The 21659-nt window shown below is 44.4% G+C and overlaps 1 protein-coding gene across 1 annotated transcript in view; it reads right to left on the bottom strand.

Moving 5' to 3' along the window:
• LMTK2 (lemur tyrosine kinase 2) overlaps window positions 1-21659 on the bottom strand; it is a 76057-nt gene that overhangs the window by 26060 nt on the left and 28338 nt on the right. Inside the window, exons 6-7 of the mRNA XM_017861646.1 lie at window positions 14915-15048; window positions 64-148 (exon numbers count right to left, since the gene is read on the bottom strand). Of these exons, the coding sequence (XP_017717135.1) occupies window positions 64-148; window positions 14915-15009 (180 nt within the window). The 5' untranslated portion in view covers window positions 15010-15048. The remainder of the gene's footprint in view (window positions 1-63; window positions 149-14914; window positions 15049-21659) is intronic.

The raw sequence follows: 21659 nt of genomic DNA, 5'->3' as shown, positions 1-21659 counted from the left end.
GTGACATTACAACTTCACAATACAAATTAAATCAGACTGAAAACAGTTACGTCTTTGGCTTACCTTGTACCTGCTGAATCCTATTCCATAATCTCCCACTTTCACATTTAAGTCGGAGGTGAGAAAACAATTCCGCAGGGCTAAATCACTGAAAACAGAGGGAAGTGAACACAGCAAGAAGAATCAACAACCAGGATCGTGCTACATGGAAATGCCACAGAAATGGGCTTTCTCTCAGGATCCGAGTAAGTATACTGAGCTCTCTGCTTAATAATTAGTGTCTTAAAATTCTTTTTCATAGAAGTATTATATATGTCATCAATCACTTAACTAATAAAGATGATCACACTTTTTGGCAAGTAATTAGCTCAGGTTAAATACTGACCATATCTGTACCATGTTCTGCATTAAACCCGGATTTACAGCTTGTTTCCTTGTATTTTCTTTTTTTTTTCTCATTCAATTTAGTAGTTTATTTTGCCAAGACTGAGGACCATGCCTGTGACACAGCCTCAGGAGGTCCTGACGACATGTGTCCAAGGTGGTCAGGCTACAGCTCAGGTTTATACATTTTAGGAAGACATAACAAATCACTCAATACATGTTAAGATATACAGTGGTTCAGTCAGGAAAGGCAGAACAACTCAAAAATTCAAAGTGGAGGCTTCCAGCTCATAGGTATGTTAGAGTAGGGAGTTAGATATGGACAGAGCAGGGACGCACCCCCCCACACACACACCCACCCACCCCTATTGCCCCAGGACTGTCAGGCGACCATAAGGTGATGGTCAGGTGGTTGTTAAACTGTCTCTCTAAAATGGTAAGTGGTTACAGTCAGCACCAGGAAAAGACAGTCTCCTAATAGAAAACACTCGGAGCTGGTGTTATCCTCTTCTCAGTAAGATCTCAAACAGGCACACTAAGAAGCAAAGTGGCCTCTTATACAAGCTTCCACTGGGAACGCTTAAGGGGAAGGGAAAAACTCCTCAAGTGAACAGGTGCACAACTTCAGCAAACCCCAGAACCATGACAATGTATAAAACCCCAAGTAGGGGACGAACAGGGCACCTGGATCTTGCAAGTCACCCGCTTGGCCCTTCCAAGTGTACTGCTTCCTTTCACTCCTGCTCTAAAACTTTTTAACAAATTCTCACTCCTGTTCTAAGACTTGCCTCAGTCTCTCCCTCTGCCTTAAACCAACTACTGCCCTTCAGCGAAATTCTTTCCTCCAAGGAGGCAACAATCAAGGTGTTGCGGACCCATACAGATTCACCACTGCTAAGAGGTAGACTCAGATTTTCCGACAGGCAACTTGTCAAAAGAGTTCACCTAAAGACCAGAAACCCAGTCAGGCAAGGTGGCTCATGCTTGTAATCCCAGCATCTTGGGAGGCTAAGGCAGGCAGATCACTTGAGGCCAGGAGTTCAAGACCAGCCTGGCCAACATGGCAAAATCCTGTCTCTACTGAAAATACAAAAAGCTGGAGTGAGGCTGGATCATGGTGGATCACACTTGTAATCCCAGCACTCTGGGAGGCCGAGGCAGGTAGAACACTCAAGGTCATAAGTTCAAGACCAGCCTGGCCAACATAGCGAAATCCCATCTCTACTAAAAATACAAAAAATTAGCCAGGCATGGTAGTGTATGCCTGTAATCCCAGCTACTCAGGAGGCTGAGGCACGAGAATTGTGTCAACTCCAGAGGCGGAGGCTGCAATAAGCTGAGATCGCACGACTGCAATCCAGCCTGGATACTCAAAAAATAAAAAATAAATAAAAAATAAATACCTGAAATTCCATATAAGGGAGTGTCTGGGTTAAGATAAGAGGTTGTAGAGACCATAGTTCTTATTATGCAGATGAAGACTCCAGATAGCAGGCTTCAGAAAGAATAGATTGTAAATGCTTCTTATGAGACTTAAAATGATGCAAGACTCAGATAATTCTCTACAGGACTGGAGAAAAGACTTAGAAAGGGAAAGGTATTCTCTACAGAATGTAGATTTTGCCTGTAAGAGACAGTTTTGCATGGCCATTTTAAAATATGTCAAAGAAATATATTTTGGGGCAAAATACTTCAATTTCTTCCAGGGCCTGCTATCTGTCATGTGATGCTTTACTTTGTCAGGCTGGAATATAGTGTTTTGTTGTTATAAAAAGTCGTAAGATCTCTGTTTTAATGTTAATGCTGGTCAGTTGTGCCTGAATGCCAAAGGGAGAGTATAATGTGGCATGCCTGATCGCCCCCTCCTCATCATGTTCTGAACTGTGGGAGGCCCTTGGCTGAGAGGATGAGTTCATTCAGACAATTAGGAAGCTTAAAGCTTTATTTTTAGTTTATACTTCCATATTTCAGCGATTGTGAATAACCCTGGTATGAACATGGGGGTACAAATTATCTCTTCAAGACCCTGTTTTCAACCATTTTGGGGATACACCCAGAAGTGGCATCACTGCATCATATGGAAATTCAATTTTCAATATTTATAAGGAGCCACCATACTGCTTCCCACTGTGACTGTACCATTTTACCTTCCCACCAACAGTGCACAAGGGTTCCAATTTTTTCCACGTCCTCACCAAAACATATTACTGTTTGATGTTGATAGTAGCCATCCTAATGGATGTAAGGTGGCTTTTCATTATGGTTTTGACTTGGATTTTCCTAATGATCAGTGATGCTGGGCATCTTTTGGGGTACCTATTGCCATTTGTATATTTTCTTTGGAGAAATGTTTTCCAAGTCACCCATTTTCCAATCAAGCTGTTTGTTGTTGAGTTGTAGGAATTCTCCATATATGCTTTATAAAACCCTTTTCAGATATATAATTTGCAAATACTTTCTCCATTCTGTGGTTGTCTTTTCACCCTATTAATAGTGTCTTTTGATTAACAAAGTTTAAAATTTTCATGTAGCCTTCAATGTTGTTGTTGCTTGTGCCTCTGATGTCATACCCAATAAATAACTGCTGAATAAATCACTGTCATAAAGCTTTTCCTTATTTTCTTCTAAGACTTTTATACTTTCGGGTCTTACATCTATGTCTTTGATCCCCTTTGAGTTAATTTTGTATATGGTGTTAGTTAAGGGTTCAACTTCATTTTTTGCATGTGGATATCCCGTTTTCCCAGCAGCGTTTGTTGAAAAGACTATCCTTTCTCCATTGAATAGTCCTGGTACTCTTGTTAAAATAATCATTTGACCGGCTGGGTGCAGTGGCTCACACCTGTAATCCCAGCACTTTGGGAGGCCAAGGCGGACAGATCACGAGGTCAAGAGATCGAGACCATCCTGGTCAACGTGGTGAAACCCTGTCTCTACTAAAATACAAAACTTAGCTGGGCATGATGGTAGGTACCTGTAATCCCAGCTACTGGGGAGGCTGAGGCAGGAGAATCTCTTAAACTCTGGAAGTGGAGGCTGCAGTGAGCTGAGATCGTGCCACAGCACTCCAGCCTGGCAACAGAGCAAGGCCCTATCTCAAAAAAAAAAAAAGAAAAGAAAAAAGAAAAAATCATTTGACTATAAATATATATATATACATATATATATGGTTTTGTTTCTGGGCTCTCTCTTCTATTTCACTGGTCTATATGTCTGCCTTATGCTAGTACAACACTGTTTTGATTACTGCAGCTTTGTAGTAAGTTTTAAAATCAGAAAAGGTGAGTCTTCTAGCTTTGTTCTTCTGTTTCAAGACTGTATTGTATTGACTATTTGAGGTCCCTTCAGATTCCATATGAATTTTAGGATATGCTTTTCTGTATCTGTAATCCCAGCTACTTGGGAGGCCTCGGAGGGAGGATGCCTTGAGTCCTTGAGATGGAGGCTACAATGGGCCATGATTGCACCACTATTCCAGCCTGGATGACAGGGTGAGAGCCCATCTCTTTGGGGAGAGCTTTACTGGTCCACAAATCTAGTTGACATGTGAAAATGCATGTTCTTGTTATAGATCAAAATGACTTAGGCTCAGTACAATAGAGTTCTCCAAACCCAAGTCTTGGTTTGCAAACAGAAATTGAAGAGGAATCAAGAAACAGAGATAAGGTAAGTTCTCCCTCAACTGAGCTGCTGGAAAAACAGCATCTCCACATTTTCTTTCAGGCTTTGAGAATTTTTCTCCCATTCCACACTTTTATCTTGATACTGATATCACCGTGGCGCAGAAAGGCTCCACAGAAGGGCTTCCCAGCTCTCATTCCCTGGATCCTCCCCCTCCCCTCCCCTTTCTCCCTCTCTCGCTCCCTCAGTCTGTCTGGCACTCGCAGAACCGGCCGGGCCTGGCCCAACCTGAAAGAGCGTTTCCTTGTATTTTCAGAGTGACTAAGAAAGAACTCTAAAATGCTATTAGCAAAATTGCCTGAATTTTTTTTTTTACAGCTTGTATTACTTGAGTAATAGTCTAGTAAGAGTCTAAGTAAATATTAATAAATTTATAACTTCAAGCACCCAAAATAATCCACATTATTAAAATGTTTATTTTTTCCCTTTTAAAAGATATGCAAGCGTTGTAGTCAGGTCCTTTCCAAATTATTTTCATGTCTTCCAAACTCTACATCTCCACAAGGGAGGGAAAGAGCATATTTCAAGACTGACTTAGAACAATTATATAATTTATTTTTTAAAAGTTAATTTTCAAAACATACAATTTGACAAGCAAAACTACTTTTCTAAAGGAACTAACTTCNATAATCCACATTATTAAAAATGTTTATTTTTTCCCTTTTTAAAAGATATGCAAGCGTTGTAGTCAGGTCCTTTCCAAATTATTTTCATGTCTTCCAAACTCTACATCTCCACAAGGGAGGGAAAGAGCATATTTCAAGACTGACTTAGAACAATTATATAATTTATTTTTTAAAAAGTTAATTTTCAAAAACATACAATTTGACAAGCAAAAACTACTTTTTCTAAAGGAACTAACTTCCCATACTGACAACATATTAAGTTTTCTGGCTTTTGGCTTTAATCCTTAGAGTCTTTATAATCACCAACTGGTATATGAATAAAAAAGCCATTAAATTAAAATAGAAAAGGAGGCCTAATTTATAGTTTTAAGTTGTAAACTGCAGATTTCAAAGCTGAATTTCCATAGTCCAAAATGTATGTCATTACAGAACGGCAAAAGACCAAAACCGGCCGGGCGCGGTGGCTCAAGCCTGTAATCCCAGCACTTTGGGAGGCCGAGACGGGCGGATCACGAGGTCAGCAGATCGAGACCATCCTGGCTAACCCGGTGAAACCCCGTCTCTACTAAAAAATGCAAAAAACTAGCTGGGTGAGGTGGCGGGCGCCTGTAGTCCCTGTTACTTGGGAGGCTGAGGCAGGAGAATGGCATAAACCCGGGAGGCGGAGCTTGCAATGAGCTGAGATCCGGCCACTGCGCTCCAGCCTGGACGACAGAGCGAGACTCCGTCTCAAAAAACAAAAACAAAAAAACCCAAAACCTTAAACTATTAAATTCATACTTTCAAAGATTTTAATTTCCAAAGTTCACACGTCTGAAATACAGGGATAATGGAGATGATGGCAACGGCTAACACCGATATAATTCAGTAACAGCGTGGCACGTAACACTGATTCAGTAACATAATCATGGCTAATATTCACAAAGTCCTTACTTCACAAGAGGCCTTTTACATTTTCTCTAAGTGTTTAATCTTCACAACAAACCTGTGAGGTGGGTACTATTATTTTCCTCATTAACAAATATGGACACTGAAGCAGAGAATTGAAGTGACTTCGCCAGGGCCACAAAGCTAGCAAGGTAGTGTTTGGTAATATGTTTGCGCTTTCACCATCAGTAACTCTCAACGATGATGGTGCAGTGATTCTCGCAACTGCTGTTCCAAGCATGCAGTTGGTCCTCAATGTGAATTCCAGTTAGCTACATCACATCACTTGCCACACTCTTTGTGCTTGCAAGTGATTTTCTGCGCTCCATCCAGAAGCCTTCAGGCCTGCTGAAGTGCCTGGGAAAAATCTTGGGACACCTGTGACTCCACTGTTACGAACAACATAGAATCTTCTAATTGTAAGAAGAAAGGTGGTCCCCTTTTCTTGGAATTAAGCAAGGGAAGAAGGCAGGGAGGGAGAGAGGGAGGAGGAACACGCCATTTGAGGAGAGAAAAAGTGAAAATGCTTTAAGTAAGGCTGCCCTATTCATTGGGCCAACAGCTGCGACTGCAGAGACACAGGTTTTGCCAATAGAAGCTCCGTCACTAGGCACCACCAACGACCGCCTCTAGGGTCTATAAACAGACCCTGTGAACCTTCCCCACATCTCCCTCCTGAGACCAGAACAAGGAGCTGGATGCCAGCATTCCAACAAGGGCAAGCACGTGTCCTGCTAGGCTGGGGGAAGCAGCCTGAGACTAGCTTGGGCGATGTTGAGCTCAGGCACCTCCTGGGCAGGAAGGCGACTGTCCCACTCCCTCCCTCCTCTTCTCTCTCCATACAAATGTTCCACATAGGTCTTTGGATACTTGAAATGTGAAGGCTTGGTAAAAAATGAACAATTACGCCTGCAGAAGGTCCTTGGCTCTCATTATAAAACTGGAAAGCAAGCAACTGGTGTTCCCAGGGGAAAAGGCAATGCTTCTCATGGCCTGAAACCCAGAGGTGGTGAGGAAGCAAACAGTGGCAGGACTGGGTCCTGCCCCCCACTCCTCCCCAAGTGCTCAGGCTCCACAGTGCAGTGGGAGGGAGCCCTGGGCTGTCAGGAGGCCAGGAGCTCATCTCAGCTCCACGGCTCCAACACTATGTGATGCTGGGCTGGTCACGTGCATAGCAGAGGAGCCTCAGTTTCCTCAAAACAACAGGATGCACTTGAAATGGTTAACTCACAAGGCTGTTGCAAGGGTAAAATTGAAAAATACATGAAATGTTTTGAAAACATAAAAGTGCTGTACAGATGCAAAGTAATGATACAATTTGGGTCAAGGTTGGTAAAAATAATTATGATTTGAAGCCAAATAACGTGCAAAGCTAAAGAAAAACATACAGGTGTCATTTCTTAACAACAGAGGGAACTCTTAACGTCAATGGCTGCTTTTGTCAGGAAATGCAAACACACAGCCAGTCTACTCTCCCTTCAAGTTGAAAAACAGGTCCAGGGATGAGGCTGCCAGTGGCACCAGCCCCGCCCGGCTCTCAGAACGCTCTGGCAGGGTCGCCTGTGCTTGGCAGCACTTGCTGTGACTGCGACCACAGTAACCACGAGACTCAGGGCCACATGAGCAGAGTGATGGACAGAAAGTGGGAGCCCACGGTTCTGAAGGGTTCCCACCCCGATTCACAAGGAAGTACCACTGCCTGCTGCTCACTCACGCTAGGACTAGTTTGCGTGTCTTCAGGGTTCTCCTATGCAAACTCAACATGCAGGAGGCATTTTCAAAATAATCCACACCTCTATTATGTGAACTACCTATGCCTTCCCGAGTAACCTGGATTCCTGATAGGAAGAGTTCACAGACAGGAAGCAAAATACCAGCAAGTTACTGAATACTCTTCTAGCAGCTTGGCATACTTTATCTGCATCTTGACAACAGCACTCCAGGGCTTTAAAGACGATCCCCATTTTATAGAAGAGATATAGCTCCAAAGGATGAAATAACCAGGCTTATACCGGTAAAGCTGATGAGAGGTGAATGAAAACTTCAACTCCAAAGCCTCTCTCTGTTCACCAGGCCATTCTGACTCTGGCAGCCACAAAGACTTAAGCTTCCAAAGGGACTCGGCACTTAACACCCTAAGATGGGAAGGAGACGTACCAGGAGAGGATTAAACCAAAGAGGATTCCGATAAAGCACAAGGAGGCAACTTTATACCAGAGCTTTGACAGCGTTTGCCCTGCTTATTAGGTCAGTCTTTGCTAGCTGGGCAATGGTACATTTACTGAGTGCTTGCTGTGTGTATCTCAGGCACCTGCTAGGATTTGGGAACAAAGAGTTCTTCCACGGGTGTGAAATTCTTATTGTACCCTAGGGAAAACGACCTAGCTGGAATGGGGTCCGCCACCGATGGTGCCTATGTACAGTCCCAGCTACCTGGGAGGCTGAGACAAGAGGATTGCTTGAGCCTGGGAAGTCAAGGCCAAGCAAGTGAGCCATGATCGCACCACTGCACTCCAGCCTGGGTGACAGATTGAGACCCTGTCTCAAAACAATAAATAAATAAGTAAATAAAATAAATACAACCCTGTTCAGATTCTAATGGGAATTCTTTGAGTGAGTCGGCATTTCTGTGTGGCCTCCCACCATAAACCATGGTGCATCTTTCCATGTGTCCACACGTTATCTTACATTCTTCAATAAGATTCCATAGTTTCCTTCATACAGTCCTGTGTCTTTCTCACATAACATATACCCAGATTACTTATAATTTTGGCATTATTGAGAATAAAATGGTTTTTATTCATCTTCACTGCTGGGTACATAATTATACCTGTACAGACAAAAACTACTGACTTTATGTATACTGTCTTATAAAAAGCCACAAGTTCTTTTGTGAATTATTATTTTTTAAAAGCATAGTTTCTTGGTTTTCCTAAACATATAACACCATGGCACCAGTAAAGAAGTGTGGTGTAGTTCGGTGGTTAAGAGTATAAATCCGGAGGCAGAGGGTGCAGCTTTGAATCCCAGCTCTGCTGGCTTTCCGCTGCATGACCCTGAACAAGTCAGTATACCTGTCTGTGCCTGTGTCTCCTGACCTGTAACACAGGAAAACGAGCACTACCACCTAGGAGTTGGTGTAAAGTAGCTGGCATGTGGGAAGCATTTGGTAAATCTTAACTATTGTTATTGAGACGGAAACTATTACTATTGTTATCATCATCATCATCATCATCGAGACAGAGTCTCACTATTATTATTATTATTATTATTATTGAGACAGAGTCTATTATTATTATTATTGAGACGGAGTCTCACTCTGTCACCCAGGCTGCAGTGCAGTGGCATGATCTCAGCTCGCTGCAACCTCTGTCTCCTGGGTTCAAGCAATTCTCCTGCCTCATCCTCCCGACTAGCTAGGACTACAGGCGTGCGCCACCAAGCCTGGCTAATTTTTTTGTATTTGTAGTAGAGATGGGGTTTCACCCTGCTGGCCAGGCTGGTCTCGAACTCCTGACCTCAAGCAATCCACCCACCTCGGCCTCCCAAAGTGCTGAGATTACAGGTGTAAGCCACTGTGCCCGGCCTATTATTTTTTTTTTCTTTTTTTTCCCCTTATTTCTTGGGCCTATTATTTTTAAACTGACAATTTTATAGTTTGTGTTTGTATTTGCCAGTACCTCCAATGAAATGTTGGAAAGTAAAATAAACAGTGGGCACCTCTGCCTCGTTTGAAATTGAAAGGGCTTTATTATTCTGCCATTTAGCAATAGCATGATATTGCTATTGAATTTTGGTCAAGTTTTGAGTCTTAGTCCATATGATATTTAAGTTGTACCTTTCCTTTCTTATCGGAAGAAGGGTTTCCCATCAGAGGAGAATATGTTTACATAGTCTATGTAAACACAGAATAGCTGCTGAATTATACTAAATGATGTTTCTGCAATCTATTGCTATAATGTATTTCTCCTCTTTTATTCTGTCAATGGAATGAATTATGTAGACATATTTTTATAATATACATCTACCCTTAGAGTCCTAGAATCAGTCTTAATTGTTTTGTTCACACACTGCTGGATGCGGTTTGCTAGTATCTGTGTCTATGTTCATTCATGAGAATCATCAGTAATTCCTTTACGCCATCTTTTGCTACATTAAGGTTGTATTGGATTCATGATATGAATTACAGAAATTTCCGTCTTCTTTGTGGTCTGCAATAGTTTAAATACACTGGAGCCACCTGTTCACTAAAGGTCAGACAGAGGACACCCATGAAGCCCTCTGGACCTCGAGGCTTTTTAAAGGAAAGCTCTTTAACCACCTTCCCAGTGCAGCTGCTCAGCTGATGACAGTCTTTCCATCTCTGCTTGGGTTGTAGCTGCAGTCAAATTGGTTCCTTTCCCGTGAAGCCTTTCCTCATTTCTATGTGACATACATCATGGGAGATACAAAGGTCAGGAAGATGCAATACCTGCCTTCAGCAAGTCTTCCATGTAGAAAAGGAAATAAGGAACCTTCATGGAAACCCACCACATATGAATTCCTGTCTGGTTCTCTTTTCAGTAGTGTCTTCTCTTTCTAAACCAGCCTAAGCTGTAGTGCAATAGTGATTAAACACGCACGCACGTGCACACACAAAGTTCTGGGCATGCCATCCTACTGCCTACAGAACACAGCCTGAAGGCCTTATTCTGGCCCTCTGTAACGTGGTTTCAAGCTGTGTCTCTATTCTTATCTCCCACTATCTTCTCTCCTGCGTCTTCTGTTCTAGTTACACTGGACTATCTGACATTTCCCTCAACTCCCTTTCCTTCTCTTCCTCCTACCACATACATCATCTTGCTACTCCCTTCTCCAGCAATTCTGAATGTCCTCCAGCCTCCAACTGATGCCCATTCTTCAAGGATCACTAAAACACCACTTCCTTCCAAAAACTGACCTGGACTCTTCCCAGACAAAAGTAACTCTTCCTCCTCCTGCAGAAATGACCACACACGGTGTGTGCGCCTGGGTACAAACTGCTCATCAAATGATCAAAGGAGTGGCTGAGACAGACCAACCGCTCAGCACCCCGAGTCTCAGTATTCTCCTCTGTGAGTGGGATTAATAATGGCACCTGCCTCGTGGTGCTTGGGGTGGCCCTGACGATCAAATCACTACTCACGGAATGTTGTGCAAATGCATGGAACATGGCAAACACCGTGCCAAATGAGAACGTGCTTTTCCACTCTCCTGCTGGGGCGGTAGTGAGCAACAGGTGTGCATTTTGCTTTGATTTTAAATGTATTTCTTTGTCTCTCACCTTGTCACTGGATTTTAAATGCATTTCTCTGCCTCTCACCTTGTCATTGAACTCTGCAGGCAGGGGAAGTTCAATGCATGCTAACCCCAGTGTTGCTCAGCAGAAAGTAACTGTAACGCTACAACCAGGCAAATCCTACAGAGGCTCTTTCGTACACAATAGTCACCCAGGTACTCCGTGAGGCTACCCACTCCAGGTCTCCAGCTCCATGAGCTGCTGCGAGGAGACAGGCTGCCTGTGGGAACCCCCTGGCTCAGCTCATCACAGTGACCTGGTGGCATCTCATGGACGGGCTGCTCAGGAGACTGGCAGGCAGGGGACAGGAAGTCCTGGGCTCCAGGCCAGCAAGGCAAGTGGAATGGCACAGCAGCAAGCTGGCAGCGCCTGCTGTTTACACGGCCTTCCAAAAGTCACATGCACGACTTCAGAGACGCAGGCTCCTGAGACTCCGGGTTAAGGCTCTTCTTAAAGAATAGGTAGAAATACAACTTCACCACAGGTGCCTTACTAGATTAGTTTCCAAACGGAGCTAAGAACTTTACTTGGACATGTAGGTTGTTCTGTTTGCAACCAACAGAGGAAGTCCTAATTTAAGTCAACCAATAAATATTCTAAATTCCAACTTAAAAATATACTATATGATGTGCTACTGACAAAAAAGATCTTAAAACACAAAACTTTGCCCCAAATGGAAATTTAATATAGATATGATTACTTTTTTTTAACATGTTCTTTCAACTTTATTCAAATCAGATGTCCCCCCTCCAGCATTTATCATTTTAAAAAATGAATTTAATGCTATCAAAAGGTGATGTTCACTTTAATCCTGTTTGCCTTCACGCCACTGTCGTGAGCCTTCGTTCCAGGCCACATACACAAAGAGGGCCACATACACATGGACGGCGACCACTGCAACAACAGCAGCGTAAAAATAGCTGTCCCTATTGGACATCCCAAGGGCTCCTTCAAATATATAAGATTTAGTTGTGAAATATAACCCAATAGGAACAGTGATCATTAAAGCTGTGAAGAACAGGAGCATCTTCAGTGTAGATGCTAATGAGCTTTCATTTCTCTACAAAAAAAATTTTTGATAATTCGCTGGGCGTGGTGGCACGTGCCTGTAATCTCAGCTACTCAAGAGGCTGAAGTAGGAGGACTGTTTGAGCCCCAGAGTTCACAGCTGCAGTGAGCAGTGATTGGGGCACTTTACTCCGGCCTGGGTGACAGAGCAAGACTCTGAACTCAGGAGGCTGCAGTGCGTTCAGCGCCGCTTTATCCGGGCGCTCTCCATGGTGTAGCCGTGCCGGCACAGGCGCTCGGCGGCCGAGCTGGGCTCGACGGCCGCGCTCAGTAAGCTCCGCAGGTGAACGGTCTGTGATTACTTTTTTTTTACAACAAAATGAAACAGCTGTCAATGGCTTCAAGGATTTTCTTTTCTTTTTTTTTTTGAGATGGAGTCTCGCTCTGTCACCCAGGCTGGAGCGCAGTGGCGTGATCTCAGCTCACTGCAAGCTCTGCCTCCCGGGTTCATGCCATTCTCCTGCCTCAGCCTCCCAAGTAGCTGGGACTACAGGCGCCCGCCACCACGCCCACCTAATTTTTTGTATTTTTAGTAGAGATGGGGTTTCACTGTGTTAGTCAGGATGGTCTCGATCTCCTGACCTGGTGATCCGCCCACCTCAGCCTCCCAAAGTGCTGGGATTACAGGAGTGAGCCACCGCACCCGGCCTCAAGGATTTTCTTTAACCTGAGTTTTAGAACTTGAATAAAATCCAAACTATGTGATTTACTCATCATCTTTACTTGTTCTAAAGTCCACAAGATTTGAAATTAAGTAAAACTTTAACTTGAAACTCATAGGAAAATACTATTTACTCTGACATCTTTGCCAATTTAAAAAACACAGATTCTAGCTGTCTTTGATAATTTTACACTGCTGATTCCAATATGATGCTCTTTTAAAATTAAACCCCCTTCTCTAAAATTTAAGAATTCCTAAGCCAGTATCAGTAATTATCTGCATTTTGTAACATATTAACAATATAAATTATGCTAGATAATAAACTGTTATAAAATACATCAAAAACTAAATACAGGCTTTCTCCATTATGAAATCTTTATAGTTTCATGTAAGGGATTCTGCTTTGGGTCTTAAGAAACTGGTAACTTTTTGAGTCTTTAAAAAAAAAAACACTTTACCAGAATGATTTGTTTACTATTGTAAATCAAACAAGATATAAATGTGTAAGAAGAAGGTTAATAATTTTCTTCCTTGCCCCCTTGAAGTAATGTTGAGAGTCTGATAGGCACAGTACACTTTTCCATGCCTGTTTATACACACACACCTCTAGAAATACAACCAGGTGTTTTCATACTTAAAAAAAAAAATGGAATCACACTACAAATATATTACTGTGAAATCTGCATTTTACAAAATAGAAAACTTCAAGCCAGGCACGGTGGCTCACACCTGTAATCCCAGCACTTTGGGGGGCCGAGGTGGGCCACCAGAGGTCAGGAGTTTGAGACCAGCCTGGCCAACATGGTGAAACCCCATCTCTACTGAAAATACAGCCAGGCCTGGTGGCATGTGCCTACAGTTCCAGCTACTCGGGAGGCTGAGGCAGGAGAATCACTTGAATCCCAGGGGTGGAGGTTATAGTGAGCTGAGATCACACCACTGCACTCCAGCCTGGGTGATAGAGAGAGACTCTCTCTCGGCTGGGTGCGGTGGCTCACGCCTGTAATCCCACCACTTTGGGAGGCCGAGGCAGGTGGATCACGAGATCAAGAATTCGAGACCATCCTGGCTAACACAGTGAAACCCCGTCTCTACTAAAAATACAAAAAATTAGCCGGGTGTGGTGGTGGGCGCCTATAGTCCCAGCTACTCGGGAAGCTGAGGCAGGAGAATGGCGTGAACCCGGGAGGTGGAGCTTGCAGTGAGCCAAGATCATGCCACTGAGCTCCAGCCTGGGTGACAGAGCAAGACTCTGTCTCCAAAAAAAAAAAAAAAAAGAGAGAGAGAGACTCCGTCTCAAAAAAATAATACATAAATAAAAAATAGAATACTTCATACACTCCCTTCAAGTCAAGACACACAGGTGTTCCTTTTTAGGTCAATGGATTACTAAGAGTTAAATGATTTACATAAAGTCGATTAAAGAAATACTGCCTGGTTTCCCTGGAGACCTAAGAAATAATTTTAAACGTATTGTATTGCTTTTAAACATAAAGCACAGCTCAAAAGCCTAGAGGAGAGTAAGCAGAAATCTCCTTTTGAGTTTACAGAACAGACTCATTATTTGAGATAGGACTCCAAGTCCTTTGGTGTTTTAATTACGAAAATCACCATCGATGATCTGAACAAAATACAACGTGCTCCAAAGAACTATGGTCATTCAAGTGGGGCCTGAAAGGTTGCCACAGAAATGTGCTACACAGATCGCTGTGCTGTCCACAAGCAGCCCGACCCCCCCACCCGGGGGGCTCTTCAGATCGGATCCCGTGACACCTCTGCTTCCGAATGGGCACCTACAGCCCATCCTTCAGTGCTATGACCTTGTGCACACAGAGGCTGCTGGCCCAGAGATTCTCTCTTCCTTTCTCAGGAATGTGAACTGGGACGCACCGCAAAACCGGGCGGGTAGCACCAGAAGCCTAAAGGTGGTGTGGCAAGGATGAAACACGCGAGGTGTCACGTGATGGATCGGGACTGTTTACTCCCAACTCTGAGGCAGGTACAACCGTTCACATTCTTTGAAATTCTGGAAATAATAAATGTATTAAGACATCTTATTCCCTAGTACTGGTTTACAATGAAGCCCAACTTAACCCTCATCCGGACATGGGCAAGAACGAGATCGCTTCTACCTGCATGAGCTGGGCTCATCCTGCCACCTGTCCTCCTTAAGTTTCACAAACCCAGCAGCCTCTCTGGACTGTCCCGCCGGCGCTGTGTGGGGCATGCACCTCTGGCGCAGGGACCCACCTGTGCAGGAAGTGCAGCTTGTGCATGGCGGCCAGCCCCGCGGCAATCTCACACGCCATCCTCTGCAGCAGCATGGTCTGTGAGTCCCCCCGCATGTGCTCCTGCTCGGTGCGCAGATACGCCTTCAGGTCGCCCTGCAAAAGTCAGCCCGTTTGAGTTTCAAAACGAAGCACAGGAACAAAGTGAGCACTTAAATACGTGCCTCAGTGAACACTAACTGTTAAGATTATTAGAAACTTCTTTTGTTCGTATTTAAAGAAGTTCCAACCCAACACTGCAAAAGTATAGGCCACTATTATGCTTTTAGGAACATTCTAACTGGTTAACATTTTTGTCGTATAAACACATGGAAAACAAAACAGTTTTAAAAAAGATAGTTTTGCAATGATGCACATTTAAACTAAATGCTGTGCAGAAGTAGAGACACTCCCAGGTTACCTAAGAGATGACACGGAGAGTATAAGAAATGGTGCCACTCACACTGCTTGTTCTATGGATTCTAGGCAGCCCCCGGGCAGTGAGCGCTTCATCAAGAAGGCGCTGTGGCTACTGCCAAAGCTTGGAGGAGCAATGGAGTGGGAGAGAAGGAAAGAAAAATGGGCAGGAAAGGAGAAGTCCAGGCAGTACAGCAACAATTGCTTCAGGTCTCCCCCACCTTCCTCAGGACCCTGTGCTATCCTGAGACGGTGAAGAGAGAGAACATTCCAGCCACTCCAGAAAAACTCACCACGTTAACAAGCCTACTCTTCAAAGGGGAGCAACCTGAGCATGAAAATAAACAAACTTACAGTCAGACACCCAGCACATGGCCATGACACTGCAGGGCTCCCCAGGCCTCCTCCAAGACTTCCCTCTGTTATGCTGTCTTTATTTCATGATTTTCATTTAGGACATTATGTTTTGGGGAGTTTACAGTATAGCTGTTATGGGGAATACCCTTTTGAGGGAATAAAATCTTCCATATTCTCCTTACCACTGATTAAATATTTATTGATACGATTTCATTCCAAATTAAAGCTTCCTCGAGTCAGTTAATAAAATTCAGAAAGCAAGCCAATGGCTTTCAGTGTTCTTTAAATCTGAGTCAAGAAAAGACTCCTGGAGGCAGAGAGCAGGAAAAAAAAAGAAAAAAGAAAAGACTCCTGAGGAAGGACATTTTCCTTGACCAACTAAAGAGTACATGTCTTGTAACTGTTACTGAAGATAGCCAATTTATCAAATACCTCCCAGAATAAAACCTTAAAACACAGTATTCCTTTACAAACATTTGCCCATATTTAATACTGAGTACATTCTGAGGTAACTTCTAGGTCCACTCCAAGAATCTAAATTTGTTTCCATTCCCAGTTTCCAAGATCTTTACACGAGTGATAATGTTGATATTAATAGTCGCCACCATTTGTGCTTTGAGCCCTGAGCCAAGCGTTGTGTTAGGAGTTTTTGCACTTGTTACTGCAAATACAATTTGAGATGTTTACCAGATATGGAACTCAGGCTTAGGGAGGGTAAGAAATTTGCCCAAGGCCACAGAGCTAATAAATCGTAGGGCTGTGCTTCTACTTTTCGGTTTACCAACTAGTCAAGAAAGTTCTATTTAGCAAGTGAATTAAATCAGTATGCAGACAACATCAATGTATTTTGTAAGAATGAATATAAAACAACTGAAGGTCAATCCCATCAATCTGCAGGGGTCTCCCAAGCGTCACGTGACTGCTCTGCTAGGGCAGCAGTGGCCTTCCCTCGGTGCTGTGCACCTGGTATCACTGTCCTTCACACATTCCTTCCAAACGTGGTGCCCTCTCCTTTGTTCCCAACGAAATTAGAAGCCATTCCAGAGGAGAAAGAGACATTCTTTTTTTTCCTTGTAAAAACATATGAATATGACCCTCCATCCAGGTTAGGCTCTGTGGAGCTTGGGAGTTGGAAGGATAACAAATGATTCAGAAGACAATTAAATTCACCCAGAAAAATTCCAGCAGAAAACTCCAGGACTACAGGCGGATAGGAGTTTCATAAGGTAGCCCGTACAGAAAGTAAACATGAACAAAGCCTAAGTCTACCTACGTTACCAGTGAAATGGCAATCAAATTCTTCTGCCTAACCCCTCCGCTACCAACACCCATCTAAGGAAAAAATTGCTCTCACACAAAAACATGGTTATGCTGGGCTGAATCTGGCCAATCTTCAAAATCAACAGCAGCTGCTGGGAGACAGTGAACTGCGACTCGGGCCATGAAGGCAGAGGAAGCACAGACTGGGCGTGGCTGCTTCTCAAGGATACCTAAAGCATATTCACCACCACTTGCTGTTCTTAAAATGTCTTCTCTCCATACTAGTTCACTTCCCAAATTTCACTCAAAGACAGAATATAATCAACAGAAGGGGGTTTTACTTAAGAATAGATAAAATCAGTACATTCCAGGCAAAAATATCTTTAACCCAGGAATAGGGAATAACATCAAAGATTACTGGAGGCCCCTGGTCACAGTTCTCATGGATGAGACTTGTGATGGATTGTGTAAGATCCAGGGTTAGTTCTATGTTCCAGAAATGTCAGTAGAGCTCTCCTGGTACCACAGTTTAAAAGGAAAAATCAACATAAAATCTTTAATTAGCGTCAATATGTTTATGTTAAGCAAGTATTAAAACTTGATTCATTCTATCCAAAACGGACAAACCTATATTTAGATATCTGATTCATTTGTATTTTTATGGTGCTTAGTGATATAATGATGATAATAATGGTGATTATTTTGGTCCATTGTTTAAAGAAAAAAAGCTCACCAAGAACAGCAAAGTATTCTGAATTAAAATAAACATTCCTTTATCCATGTTTTATAAATTTCTCAGCTTCCCAAAATCCCCCAAAAAACTCCCGAAAGAAAACTTATGACACTAGATGGCAGCAGAGCGCTACACCAAGCACTCCAGCAACAGAGCAAGTGACCTGCAATGCCTTCGTGGAATGAGTCATTCAAACACCTGTAAATGGGTTCCTTGCAAGCCCCCTCCTCAATGCTGACATGAATGGCCAGGGCGGGCTTTCTATAGCTTTTCTGCAGGACACTGGGAGCAATGAATTAATTTCAAAACAGTGCAAAAAGTTAACAAGTAAATAGCTTTAGAACTGAAAAATTAAAGTCATCTATATGTTTAACAGGATGATTCTGGGGAAAAAACATAATTTTCAATAATTTTATTGAAAGGATGAAAGAATGATACCGACAGCGCAACACCCCCGCTTCTGCTAATGAAACAGAAGACCTGCAGACTGGGGCAGCTGACGCCGCCACGCCTCCGCGCAGCCCGGGGCTTCTCTTCCCTCCCAGCAGCTCTCTTGCCTGCATCTATTTTTTCTCAGCCCCACTGGTCCCCCCACCCACTGGCATCCATAACCTTATACATCATCTCCTCTCTGGTTGCCATGGATTTCTTCGTCCTTGTGCCTTTCTAAGCTCAATCTTCTCGAGAGTCCATCTCTTCTCTCTGCTCTGGCACCCAAACACCTCCCAGGTAAACCCAGTCCTCCCCTCCCCAGCCCTCCAGTTCTCTCTCCTCTCTGGTTAAACTCCTCAGAAGCCTGGTCGGTCCTGGCTCCTTGCTCAGGAACCCCTCACCCCTATCAGAAGCACTTTCATCCACCATTCAGCAGCAGCTGCTCTCGCCAGGCCTATCAAGGAGTGACCTGCCCACTTCTCCCCAAGCAGAGCTGGCTGGGTCTCATCTCACCAGCGTTAATGGAGACAGGCCCATTCCTTCCTGGCTTAAACACGTCCTTCTTCACAAGCCTTCAGGCACCGCAACCTCCTGCGTTTCTTCCTATCCCACTGGCCGCTCCTTCTTCGGCCTCCCGACTGGCTCTTCCTCCTCTCGCTGATCCATAAGGACCCCAGAGCTCCGTCCTGGTCCTCAGCCCTGGGACGCTCCCTGCCCAGGGGTTTCAGCCACCCTATGGCTTGAAAGTCCATGCCTCACGTATACCTCTCTGGTCCAGCCCCTCTTCTCCTGACTCGACTTCCCTCACTGCTGTCTAAGAGTCCTCCAGCACAGACCTCCGCCGATCTCAGTAAGCGGCATCGCCCTTTTCCCAGTGGGTCAGACAAAAAGTGAAGATGTCATTGGTGAGTTCCGCCTCTAGGCAGCCACATCCAACCAAGTTCTGGGTCTGTTTTCAAACTACCTCTCATGCCTCCACTTCTGTGTGCTGGTCCCTGCACCCACCCACCCCCACCTTGAGGACCCACGCCTGCACCAGTCCCCCTGCGGCCTCCCTGCACCCATTCGCCTGAGCAGCCAAAGCCAGTCCCTGAAAACATAAATCCAACTGTGATCACCTGTGCTCCTCCCTGCTGTTTTCCTTGTCTGTCTCTACCACTAGAAAGCAAGCTAGACATGGCTAGGACTCCATCTATTCCCTATTGTGTCTCTAGAACCTAGAATAGTGCTGGGCACACAGCATGTGTTTAATATTTGCTTAATGAATGGGAAGACAAAACACTTATGCAGACATTCTAAATGATGCCCTACAGGTTAAAGTCGAGACAACTGTTTCCCCAAGGCAGCCCCATCCTATCATTTCCATGTAATAATCTAAGAAGAATGAACTTAGGAGTAAATCTGAAATTTCACATTTTTACTGGGCTTTTAAATTTATTACTTCATTACTCTGTACATTAAAGCTAGCCAAAGACACTTAATTCGGGAAAATAATTTTTTTTTTCTTTTTTCCGAGACAGAGTCTCGCTCTGTCGCCCAGGTTGGAGTGCAGTGGCGCGATCTTGGCTCACTGCAAGCTCCGCTTCCCGGGTTCAGGCCGTTCTCCTGCCTCAGCCTCCCGAGTAGCTGGGACTACAGGCGCCACCACCACGCCTGGCTAATTTTTTGTATTTTCAGGAGAGACGGGGTTTCACTGTATTAGCCAGGATGGTCTCGATCTCCTGACTTCGTGATCCACCTGCCTCAGCCTCCCAAAGTGCTGGGATTACAGGCATGAGCCACCGTGCCCCTCCAAAAATAATATTCTTTAAGTAAAATCTGTTTCTCTTTGAAAGTAAATGTTACTTTGAGAACAGAGTCTAGATTATTCTAAAACTCAGTTAAAATACAGCCATGTGTCACTTAACACTGGGGATGCCTTCTGAGAAATGTGTTGTTAGGCAATTTCACCATCGTGCCAACGTCACAGAGCGCAAACGCCACACGAACCTAGATGGTCAGCCTACTGTACCCCGAGGCTACATAGGGTGGTTTCTTGCTAAAGCCTAGGCTTCAAACCTACAGAGCATGTTACTGCACCGAATAGTGTAAGCCACTGTAACATGATGGCAAGTATTTCTGTATGCAGCCTTGACCTCCTGGGCTCAAGAGACACTTAGGCCACACTAAATTTATATAAAAAATTGTTCTTTCTCAATAATAAATCTTGGCTTACTGTAACATTTTGCTTTTAATTTTTTAAAACTTTTGAGTCTTTTGTAATAACACTTAGCTTAAAACAAAACACATTGTACAGGTGTACAAAATATTTTATTTCTATAAGTTTTTTTTTCTATTAAAAGTGTTTTCTTTTAGACTTTTACAGACAACAGTGAGGCCCCCATCAGCCTGCCCCAGCACCATAGGAGGGCACCAGAGAACCTCTGCTGAGATCACAGCGGCCACCCTGTGTCGCTTGTGCTCCAGCTACAGGTGCACACCTTGGTTATAAGCAGCGATGACCTGTCACTGCAATGACGGGGAGAAGACAGCGCCTAGGAGCAGGCCGGCCACACACATGGGGAAGCAGTGCCAATGGACGAAATGCAGGGGAGGGGGAGCAGGCACCAGGGAAGACAGGAAGGGCCTGGCTAGAGGCAGCCGGAGCAGACTGTCAGCAAGGGCCAAGGCCGTAGTGCCCAGGCTGCAGCCAGGTATGGGGAGGGCCAAGGCCATTGGCAAGGCCCCAGCACAGGGCCAGGCACCGGAACAGGGCAGACCCAGGGACTGGGAACATACCAACGACCCAGTCACCCCCACACCTCAACCCATCTGGTTGTCCAGCACAGGCCTCCCCTCTGCTGGCTCTGGTCAGGAACCCCGTCCACCTGTGCCCCTGGCCCTCCTCACGCCTGTTCCACTGTGACTCCATGTCCCCTCTTCTCTACATGAGCTCCTTAGGGGCAATGACAAGTCATCCATCTTGGTGTGCCCAGTGCCTGAGGAGAAATTGCTGACCTGAGGTGCCCTGGTGCATGGGACTTATTAATAACTACATTCATAAAGAAGAGCTGCCCATTAATTAGGCATTTCTGCAACAAAGGCCAATTCTAAAACGGAGGCCTCCCGCTGATGGTCGCATTAAACCACCTGGTATAAAAGCACACAGGGCTGGGTCATTTCAGCACTTTGGGAGGCTGAGGTGGGAAGATTGCTTGAGACCAGCCTGGGCAATATAGTAAGACCCCATCTCTAATTTTAAAACAATACAATAAAATTAGAATAAAATCAAGCCACCCATAAACACACTCACTTTGGCACTAGTAACTGCACCCTCAGGCTAGTCCAGCACCAACCCTGACACAGCAGCGTGGGTCTGATTCTTCAGTCAGTCCTTTCCCCTCTCTCAGACTCGGTTTCCTCACCTGTAGACTGAAGCTACTCCTACGCATCTCACAGCATTGTCAAGACAACTCACTCGATCGGAAAACACATCAAATGCCCAGCACCAGGCCTGACCCAGAGAGCTCAGACCTTCCCCATCGTACTC

Source organism: Rhinopithecus bieti, unplaced genomic scaffold (genome assembly GCF_001698545.2).
Source record: "Rhinopithecus bieti isolate Rb0 unplaced genomic scaffold, ASM169854v2 scaffold_62057, whole genome shotgun sequence".
In the NCBI taxonomy this organism is placed as follows: Eukaryota; Metazoa; Chordata; class Mammalia; order Primates; family Cercopithecidae; genus Rhinopithecus; species Rhinopithecus bieti.
The sequence above is the reverse complement of the archived record's forward strand: the minus strand, read 5'-3'. Positions and strand labels throughout refer to the sequence as shown.